General features: G+C 37.3%; 1 protein-coding gene across 2 annotated transcripts; it reads left to right on the top strand.

The window, feature by feature from the left end:
- Positions 1-5,108: 5,108 nt before the first annotated feature.
- Positions 5,109-7,106, top strand: LOC149771405 (uncharacterized). 2 transcript variants are annotated; one of them, XR_016418293.1, is made up of 2 exons: positions 5,109-5,240; positions 6,553-7,106. XR_016418293.1 is itself a non-coding variant. In XM_089948487.1 (2 exons), the coding sequence occupies exons 1-2, from the start codon at positions 5,889-5,891 to the stop codon at positions 6,716-6,718; spliced, it is 360 nt and encodes a 119-aa protein (XP_089804613.1). In that variant the 5' UTR covers positions 5,602-5,888; the 3' UTR covers positions 6,719-7,106. The 2 variants fall into 2 exon arrangements, 1 of the variants encoding a protein (XP_089804613.1); XM_089948487.1 differs by lacking the exon at positions 5,109-5,240 and adding an exon at positions 5,602-6,082.
- The last annotated feature ends 4,095 nt before the right edge of the window (positions 7,107-11,201 follow it).

Below are 11,201 nucleotides of genomic sequence, written 5' to 3'. Positions count from 1 at the left end.
GCACATTTCTGCTGTGAATCTTGCGTCTTCAGATGTTGTTGGTAACAGGCAGGGCTGAGAAACGTGCGCAGACAAGCAGGACAACGCAATGGTTTTTGCCCTTCGCTCAGACAGGGTGGAGAGGCCAAACATCCTGAGTATTTCGATTCACAATGTTTGTGTTGCTCTCGATTGTTATAGCCATAGTCACATTTCTCACAGTAATAACCGTATCCCAGGAATGCAGTGATACTGGTAATGGTATCGAAATGGTCATCGTGATAATAGACATGAATGTATTTTCCATCCTTAAAGTCTTTCCCTCGAAACAACAGAGGTCCGCGCACTTCTTGAGGGTACACTTTCAAGGTGTATCGTGAGCTAGGACATCTTGCAATTTTTGCATTTCAGGAATGCCACAGAGTTTGTCTTTGGGCGAGTCGGCTTGTTGCAACAGGAGTTCTGCTTCACTTCGTTGTTTGGCTCGGTCCGATTTTTGAATAGTTTTCCAGGCTCTTTTCCATTCTACCGTGTCGTTTTTGTTGGCATAGGTTCGTCCCACCACGATAGCCCTGGCTAAACACATCTGGTCTTGAGGGTTGTGAATTCGGATGAGACTTGTTTTGGTGCTGCGAAGCTCTTTTTCCAATAACATCTTTTTGCGTCCAGTCCCTTGAGCAGGAGAGACGTGGGTCATGTCCAGTGTGGTTTTTCCATCGGTGATGTCAAACTGGTCATTGGATTGTTGTACGTGTTGAATTTTGTCCATGACTTTGGAAGCGGTCAATTCTGCAGGGGTGCTAAACTCGATCCAAACAGGGGATTTCAAACCGTCGTGTTGTATGGAGAGTCTCAAGTGATCGTCTTCTTTTGGGTTGACATTGTCGCTTGAGTGTGGTGAGCAAAGAATCCCACACCCCAGTGATGAATCCTTCTGCTTTCTCTAACGGTACTTCGGACTTGAAATCTTTAAACTTCACCGTGTATTTGTAAGCCGTGGTTCTAAATTTTGTAGAGGAGCGCTTTTCGGTCTCTCGAATGGAATAGTATTTTTCAGGGTTGACTAAGGGTGGTGAACTTTGTTTAGAGGGTTTGGATTCTGGTTCACTCATGTCCTCTTCAAAATCACTGGCATGAATTTGTGCCAAGACTTCAGCTCTGTTACGAGGCGATAGATCACGTTTCTGCCTCTTACTTTCTTCTTCTTTCTTCTCAAATGAATTGGATCGTTTCATCTTGAGTGCAAAACGTTAAATGACTCAAGTTTAAACACCATAGACTAATTTATAGTCATGGCAGACCAGCGTATATAAAAGGGTGTGTGTCTTGTCCTTTCACTATTCATTTCACTCTCAAACCGAGCACGACGATGGAAGAGACTAGCCAAATCGAACGTTTCATCAGAGCTTTGCGAGGGGTCATTAGAAAATTTTCTTCAGACCAGCCGACGCACTACTCTCCTTCCTTTCAAGATAAAAATGAAGATACTTGCTATATCTGTCAGAAGAAAGGGCATCGGTCTTCCGAGTGTCCAGACCGTCAAAAAAGAAAAAAATGGGGCTAGAAAAGACAAAAGTCAAGATACCTGTTATTATTGTCAAGAAAAGGACATTGGTCTCCAGATTGCCCAAAAAAGAAACAAGAGGAGTCAGAAGAAGAGAGGGATTCTTCAGAAGAAGAGAGCGATTCATCAGAGGAAGAAAGCAGCCAGGTAAAGAAAAAGAAACAGGAGAAGAAAAGAAGAAGGGAAGAAAGTGAGGAGGAAGAGGAGGAAAAGACTGTGACGGTGAAGAAATTTAAAAAAACAGAGACTAAACAGTGAGACAGAAGAAGTGAATGTACTTTTTAAAGTGCTCTGTTGTGAATTGTGAATTGGACTGTAACTATTGATAAAAGAATACATTAATTATATAAGGTAAGTGTCTTTGAGTTTTGATTTTAAATAAGAAGCTATACTCACGCACTCATATACACGTACTATAGGGGTAAAATGTTTTTTTTTTTTTTTTTTTTTTTGAGTTATTGGCAATTGAAAGTCGGTCTCTTTTCGAGAGAAGTGGGTGGCCCTGAAAAGGGCCTTTGGTTTTTGGTGTAAGGGGTGAGTTTAAGCAATCAACTTTAACTGCCTTAAGCCTTTGCCACGGTCGAGGCCTACTTCTGGACTGCGTACTGTTGATGATGATGATTTGGTTGAAATCACTAAGGGTGGCACGGTAGGCTTAGTCACAGGGTTGGCGTGTTTAGCTCGGGAAGGTCGTATTCTCTTCGGTCGTGATAAAGAAGTCTGATACATTTGTTTCAGACTTCTTAACTCCGCTAAAATGTCTAACAGTACCGTGACCGTTTGATTTTCACCCCCTTGTTTCTTTGCTGCTGCTTCTTGTTGTTGTTGTTTTTTTTTCTTAACTCTTCTTGCTGTTGTTGCTGTAAACGAAAAGCTTGTTCCGCTTCCTTTTGTCGTTGTATAAATTTCTCCAATTCTTCTTTCTGTCTCTGTCTAAAATTCTCCACGTGTGGTAATGAAGGTTCCGGAACAAATTCTTGCGAGGTAAGAAAATCCACAAAATCCCAATGTACCTCTTCTGAAATTAAGTCCGGGTTCCCTTGTGTAGTCTCCACTGCTGGTGTACCCCAATGGATCGTTTTCTGAGTTTCCGTCATGTTGAATAACTGTCGCATGGATTGACAGCGCACAGGCGCTAGCGAATCTATATAGACCACGTGACGTCACAGACTGTTCTCTTCGGCTTGGATGCGGGCTGACTGAATTTTGTAACGCGTGTTTGGATTGGTCAATGAACTCAATCCGTTTCAATCCTTCCTCTACCTATAAATAAGCGCAGTTCACTGCATTGATTCACCTGTTCTCGGCGCCTCAAGATGTGGACCACAGTCGAATCATCAACCCTTGTGTCTTCGATGATGTTCAGGACGGACATACCGATGTATGTCCGATCTGAATGGACAGTTGTCCATAGGACCGCTAGCAACCTATGGATACGTAGGGTTTACGTGGAGAGGCAAGGATGCCTCAGAAGAGTCCTGATTTACGGTCCTACAATGAGACGAAGCCTAAGGACAAGAAGAAGTCACAGATGCCCTTTATGTTAAGGGCATATATAAACCCAAAGGCCCTTTTCAGGGCCACCCACATTTCTCGAAAAGAGATCGACTTTCAATTGCCTACCCCATTTGTTTTTTTAAATGTGTGTGTGTGTGTGTGTGTTCTATCCCTCTCCCCTGTTTCCTTTCCATAGACCCCTCAGGTCGGGACCTTATTAAAATAGGGTCCCGACCCTGTTTCATTTTGTCGCTCAACAGACCCACAATCTATTCCCATGTTAAATTTACATTGTCCCCAGATTGTCCCATGATTTTTCCCCATGTTAAATTTCCATTGTCACCAGATTGTCCCATGATTTTTCCCCATGTTAAATTTCCATTGTCTCCAGATTGTCCCAAGGGGTCCTGTAATGGTAATTCCCATTGTCTCCAGGGTATCCCACTTCACTACTTACACCGTGAATATGGTCAGGAATATATGTCTAGAAATAGTTTAGAAATAATGAAAATATAAAAGGTGATAAAACACCCCGGCCGGGCAGTTACATATTTATTGCAAGCCATTTGGCGTTTTCACATAAACTTTGACATCTGCATATATGGGTTTTAGTATAGTAAGCATTTTACTATTTTCATTTGCTAATTTATGACAAGTGTGTTTCTGACAATACGGTCAAACGCTTTTTCATAATCAAAATAATAATAATAATAATAATAATAATAATAATAATAATAACAATTACCGTATTTAGCCTGTTCATTGCACTTTCATAGTTGTACACTCTACCGTCGGCTGTACGACTGCACATACGAGATTCATAAGAATATTGTCCAGAAATAGTTTTTAAATCATCAATTGTCAAACCATCACACTTTGCGTGCATCCAACACTTGCAATTATCACAAGCAAGGGATCCAACACCATATTTAAGCCCACATAAGGCACAGGACCAGTTCGTCTTTTGTCTTTTTCTTTCTTGTTTTTGGGCACCAGACAGATCCCCCCCCCAGCCAAAGAATAAAAGTGTTTTTATGTTTCACTGAGTCCCCCAGATATGTTGCTTTGTTTTTTTAATTTAAACAGAATTTCGATCAAAAATTTTAAATGAATTTTTGACGGGGTATTTATTTCCTAGTGTATTCTATAGGATTGTTCTTCCGAGTCGGTTTCAATCACCTGCCTCGGAGTCCCTCTCCTAGTATCTTTGTTACCTTGGCTAAAGGTCGCCTACTTACCGTGTTTGCTATGTGTGAATGTGCTATATGTTTGTTCGTGCTATAGTTGTGTTCGTGTTGGGACAACCGTCTATATCGAATATTTCCCCAGTTGTCCTGCGATCCTTATAAAATGGATGTTCTAGATTTTGTACATATTTATATTTCCAAGTTTTTAGAATAAGAATTTTGAATTTTGGGCGAAGTAACGGTGTAATAATATTTTTAGGGAAAATAAACAACTATTGTTTTAGTGTGTGTTATGTGTGTGTCGTTCTTCGCAAATCTATATTCTGCTGATATCAGCTGTGTTCGAGAGAGCTTCATATTTACTTTACTTTTTTTTACTTCACTCTCTCGAACTTGGCTACCTTTATTTATTTATTATGTTTCCGAAAAGGGTTGCCAAAATTTGTATTTCCTATACAACTGAGTGACAGTATAGGTGCTAGTATAGATTGGTTTCTATTGTGTTGTATGTCTACTTTTCCGGACCATGTCGCATGTCTGTTCCTTCCTTCCTAGCTCCATGTGAGTGTAGGTCTCTGTCCGTGTTTCGTTCCTATAATTCTCAAAGATAAAAGAAAGGTATTTGTATTCAATATACATTTGCTTAAAGTGCCACAACAGTGTATCTACATTTATTCAGTTTATTTCTTGGTAAAAGAGATTATATATTCAAAATACGAATGTAAAAAATCCGATTGAAAAATTTTCAGTAATAACTACATGGGAGCCTACCTAATATCGCGTTTGCACCTGTTTACGATAATAACTGAATGCAACCGCCGACCACTTCCGGTATTTAGTGAAAACAAAGCGTGACGTCACATTATTTTGTTGTAAACAAAGGCTCAGTTGGTATCGTCACCCAAAATGAATCCGTACCAGTTTGAACCCTATATTTCCAATACCGAACAATCCGAAGTTGCAGATGAAGATGCCGAAGAAGAAAGACAAGATAGATTGACGGACAATTCATGGTAATTGTTTTTTGAATATGTCCACGGCCTAAGTTACGATAAATATGTGTATCTGACGATATTGGCAGTCTCCTGTTCCTCTCCAAATTTGGATTTTTTTCTAACCTGTAATAAAGGCTGCACAAGTGTATAGCATTTCATGGGTAGAGACGTATCTATACGTTGATAAGTAAAAGGTACATCGGATCACAGTTGTAAGCTTTGAAAACCTGTGAACAAGTTGATATGATTTAGAAGTACTGTACTTAAGATTTCTCGGAGAGGAGGTCCGCTTTTTTTCACAACTATTGAAATAGGCAGGATATTACCCTCATGACATTAAAATTGAATTCATATTCTGTACGCTGTATTAAAAGTTAAAATTTCGAATTTCTCATATGTATGCTAATAATTGATTTTGATATACTATGAAATAAACCTTTTTTGTCTGTGGTAAGCATCTTCTTGCAACTTCTATTTTCTTTCATATCTAATTTAATTTTACAGTGCTGTACTAAACGTTTTATCTGTTCCTGACTTTAGTCAGTTTGTATCATTGTACTGTGCTATTTATGTGTTCATAAATATGAGATTAAATTTGACAAGCACAGCACAATGCATTAAAGAAGAAAACTCTATTTTACATGTAAATGTGGACATTGTTTGGTAATGCCTACAGCAAGGGAATGTGTATGTTGTTGTGACATAGAGAAGGTCACAAGTATCCGCAATGAATACCAGGGGATACAGTGTATAGCACACCATCCAGGGATCATTGCAGTTTGTCTCAACATCCATGTTTTAAAAGTTTCATACTACCAGTATAGACAACAATTTGGAGAACATCCAGAACAAGGAAATGAGTAAATAAAATATCAGAGTAATTTTTCATGATCTTTTGTTTTCATAAATTTTGCTTTCATGATCTATGCATGACAGCATAGTATTGGGGTTATTAATACAGCAAATAAATAAGCCACTTTTTCAAGTCATTTTATGACATCTTCTTGGATTGAACCCATGTTCTGGAGGCCTACACTGTCTAACCTTTATGCCAGTGATACTGATGAATCATGGCAAAAAACACATATACATGTACAAATATTGTTTTATTTCATTTTTTGTGTCGCAAAGTAAGATGGTCATATATATATATATATATATATATACACACAGATTATACTGGAATCATTTAACTTTATTGATATACAAAATAATGATAAATCACACTGGGCCACTACTAATACTATCTACTAAAACTTTTGATTTCCAAATTTGATCTAATGCATAAAGCATATTTTATTTCAACTCAATTTTCAAATTATTATTTCAGAAGACATCGGTATACAGCATATAGACAATTTGCTCTGTGGTGTTGGCACTTCTTGGGCAAGGAAGTGAGGGTCATCATTCTATCATGTGTTCTTCAGAGGATCCGTACTGCCTTTCCTGATCAAAACCTGAACTACACTGGCTTTCATGAGGCTGACAGCAATTAAACATGCTAAGAAGATTGTGAGTAGCAATATCCTTGTCAGGCCTCTCATACAGACTCATACATAATGTTGAAGTTAATACATGAGTTAAAAGTATCTGTCTTTACAATTGTTTGTATATTTTTACTATTTTACCACAGGGAAAATTCATGACCTTTAAAATTAAAGGAGTGTCAACTTTAACAAATATTTTGCCTTTACTGTTTGAATTTAATAATTTAAAAAAATAATATAGGTACATACACTTGGTACAACAGTATTTATATTTCTAAGTGATATATGCCTTTATGTTCATTAATTACTAATGTATATTCTTGCCATATGTTGAGTCAACAAGGATTTTCCTGACAGTGTATTCTCCTTTCTTGTACTTTGGATACAGTATTTTATATCTGGCACTCACATCCTTAAAGGAGACCAGAAATCAGTCGAAATATAGAATAATAATAAAAGTACTATAGCAGAAAACCTTATTCTGAAGTATCATCTGCGACCGTAATGCCAATATTTAAATATTGGCCTATCTTCTAGGAGCTGAATTTCCGTGACCTCGTATGCAAAATTTCCGCGCCTATTCGGTTACTTTCGGGATGTGACGTCATAGTAGCGACTCCAGCAGCCCAAGTGGGAGTTGCCAGAGTAAAAGACAATACCGTTTTGCGTTGCTTACGGGTGTAATAGAACATTAAGAAAAGACTGTGGACATAATTTTTTTTTCTTTTCCGAAAGACAAAGGCATAATGAAAGAATGGGTACATTATTACAAACGAGTCGATTTCAAAGCAAAAACCATACAGCACTATGTGCTCGTTACATTTCTCAAAGGAATGTTACGAGAGGGATCATGAAAAAATGGCAGCTCAAAGATACGCAAATGCTAGGCCTAGACTAAAAGTTGGCGCTGTTCCAGACATACCTTTGGACATTTTAAATCCTGGGAAAAGTGTTAAACGTGTGAGTTACGAAAATAGGCAGAAGGACGAGTAAGTGACCACAAAATGCAACAATCAATCCACATATCTTTTATCTAAAACAGCAGTGCTAAAAACAAATCTGATAGCCCGACACCCTAGGCCCCTTCTGGTTTTAGTTCCGGCCCATCCTGTATTCAAAGTGAGGTGCCCGTCAGGCTTGTCGAAACAAAAATTGTTTGCCTGAGGAAACTTTGATCGCGCTGGTGAAATGAGTAAATGTATTTTCAAGATGTTGACATACATGTCTTAACATGGCACAATCTAGATCAAATCACCTCTGTCCTAGGTGAAATTTAGATTTGATTTTAATCAAATGGAAGCTTTGCTAAAAATAAGATTCTAAACCTGTCGTGTTTCGAGAAAACACAATTTTCAGTAATCTTATAAAAATTTAAAATTTGAAACAAAAATGCATTGTATACATGTAGTATGCATAATCGGTGATCTGTAATAATTGGAACTGATATAAAACTATTCCTTGGGCAGTTTAAAAAGCAGCGATTAAAAAAAAAGACGTCAAAGTTTCACATTAACTGTCTGACAATAGAACGGGAGAGGGGACTACTGACCCCCCCCCCCCCCTTGCCCCAATGTGCGACGGTCCATTTGACGTGCCTTTTCTCCATGTGATACGCCTTATTATTTCCCCATGACAAGCCGCTTTTGCATATTCTGGTCAGTTCTGGCTAAATTGCAAAATAGCTAAAGTTTTGATTTAAGTACGCAAACAATAAAGCCAGTGTGACTAATGAACATAATCCTTATCCTTGCATTGATCTTGTGAAAAGGACTGCCCTTCGGACATACTTCAAAAGAAACCATGTTCGACAGTGTGTGTATGTGTAAGCACCAGCAATTGATTGCCAAATACATGTAAACGATGCCTATTTTGTTGTTACTTACAATGCCATGGACTTCATTTTAACAGTTCAAATCTGCAGTCACAAGTTACCGTACATGTGGCAACTGTTTTTCTCAAGTTTTATGCCCCACCTTATTTCCTTAGGTTTAAGTCTTAATGCATGTAACACTGTTTGCTGATTAAAATATTTATAGAATTAGTTCTTTAGGGCCACATATACTGCATGGTATATTTTGTTTTATTCCTTGTAATTTAATCATGGTAATTAAACTTTTCATATAAGGAAGAGGAATGTCAGGTGTTAACTGGCCGAGTTTCTTTGGCGGAAATGGAGATGCGATTTTGTTTGCAGAGAAAATTTCAAAGTGATCATTCATTTAAGCTAATTGTGACAATTTTATTCTTTTAATATTTTATTTTCTATAGTAATGTTGTAGTTGTTTAAAAGATCTGAAATTTACTTGAATAATGTTTAATCTTCACGTTCTATTTACTGAAGAAGAATAAAAGAAGAAAAAAAACTGTTGTATGATATTAATTATTTCGTCCAGTGCCGGGTTTAGACGTGTGTGCGTGTGATTTTAATTTTTAACGTAGCTTTAACAATTTTTCAGTCATATCGCTATGATGTCTGCCGTGTGGCAGATTAGACTGTGGATTGCATACGTTATATTTATAAATGGTTTGGGGTTGGGCTTTTTTCTTCTGACAAATGAAAATTGACAGACATAATGTAATAATCGGGACTTCGCTGCGCAAAATTGAGAGATATTACGAGATCGGGAGGTAGATGAGGAAATACCCCCAAAATCGGGAGGTTTTTCTCCCGGCTTGAGAGTTGACAGGTATGAACTGTCCGGGCTTGTGGAATTTCATTCAGGACTTTTAGTTTATTTAAGTCACCAGCCCGGGGCCTGTGCCTAACAAATTTCTTTTAGCACTTACCAGTACAGTACATAAACTATTATATCAGACTGCAGATTCAACTTTTGAATGTGCAACCCAAATGTGGTCTCCTGTCTGCCTCGCTCGCCAATGTTTGTTTGTATTCGTGGACTGGCTAGTATAGCGTCACGTACCACGTGATCTGTCGTCTCATCAAAACTCGGAAAAACTCGGCAATTTACGGAATCGTGGTATCTTCCACGCAATATAATCACTACCCGCTTACGATATTTAATTTATAAACATTGCAGTCGAATTAAAATCTGTAGAGAATTACATACGTAAAAGGAAAATTTTGATTTCTAGTCTCCTTTAATGCATACTTTCTCTCTTTGGCTGTTTTCATTAAAATGCAATGCAGCTAGCTAAAGCCTTTTTCAAAGTAAATAAAGATGCAAAATACAGTATATCATTCTATCAGAATACAGATAATTTATTTTTATAGATACTTTATTTGCAAACATTACAAAACACTAAAAAGTTTTAAACAATTTTACATTGTAGGATATCAAAAGATCAGATCTTGATATCTATGATTTAATTTGAATATGAATATACTGGACTATAAATAAAACACTGAAAAAGCTGAATCAGAATTTTTGTATCTAAGTTCAATGAATTACTACACCAATACAGTTAAATCAAAGTCACATACCTATATGACATATGCCCCATAAGATGCTTTTGCATACCAAATATCATTGATCAATAAGAAATAAATCTACTAACTGAAAAACCTGATGGACTTAAATGATTGTTGCCAAGATACGACTGAAAAATTGTTGAACATGACAACACCACCACCACTAGCAGCAGAGGAGGGGAACAGACCACTTAAGGGAAGGATCACCCTTGTTATACAAAAAAAATAGTGACCCTTCATAGAGGTCAAATACCATGTCTACAATTGTTTGTCCCCAACATAATTGTAGACGAGCCTCCTCTGCTGCTATGTTATTCTGAATAATCCTGGGATTTTGTTTTATGTTTCAAGTAATATTCAAGTTCTGATGGTGGTTTTTCTATTTTTGGATTTATGTTTTTTCTTTTTCTGTAATATATCATCAAACTTCTGTATCGATCTCCACCGCAATTTTTGCAAATCTGATATAATCCTCTAACGCCGTTGTTACATCCAACACATCTTCGTGGACCAGCATGAGGGTTTTTCTTTATAAGATAATTATGTTTTTTGCAATATTCTCCACGACATTTTTTATCACATTTGTTAGTGGTTCCTTGACGCAGCCACGCACAATTGTTCATTATATTAATGATATCAGTTTAATTTTATCATCACCCCCCGTTATCCAAATATTTTATCAAGTCCAATACGATATCTTGTTCTAGGATCGTGCAAATTTATTGTTATAAACCCGTGCGGAGTAGTTTGCGCTCGTGAAAAGAAGTTTCTGAATTTAATTATATCCATGTCACCGCTGCACCAGGTTTGATGAATATTTCGCAACGTGTGTGTGTCTACGCCATTAAACACAACTAAAATGTTACAGTTATCTCTGATCACTTTTGGTATTTGTGTGTATCGTTGAGTAACATAAATAACATCGGTATTTTTATGTCTACCACGGGAAAAAATCCTAGCTGGATTTGACTGTTTATCTAGCATCACATCATCATACACAACTAAATTATTAATAAATCCGTTTAAAACATCAACGGACGGTGCTTCATCAATATCTGTTAT

The sequence above is a fragment of the Sinohyriopsis cumingii genome, unplaced genomic scaffold (genome assembly GCF_028554795.1).
Source record: "Sinohyriopsis cumingii isolate HCF-2022 unplaced genomic scaffold, ASM2855479v2 utg001870l, whole genome shotgun sequence".
In the NCBI taxonomy this organism is placed as follows: domain Eukaryota; kingdom Metazoa; phylum Mollusca; class Bivalvia; order Unionida; family Unionidae; genus Sinohyriopsis; species Sinohyriopsis cumingii.
Note: the sequence above shows the minus strand (reverse complement) of the source record. Positions and strands in the feature narration are given on the sequence as shown.

Coding starts and splice junctions, on each gene's coding strand:
- LOC149771405 (XM_089948487.1), top strand. CDS start 5,889: ATGCCTACAGCAAGGGAATGTGTATGTTGTTGTGACATAGAGAAGGTC. Junction 6,083..6,552: donor CATCCAGAACAAGGAAATGA/GTAAATAAAATA, acceptor TTATTATTTCAG/AAGACATCGGTATACAGCAT.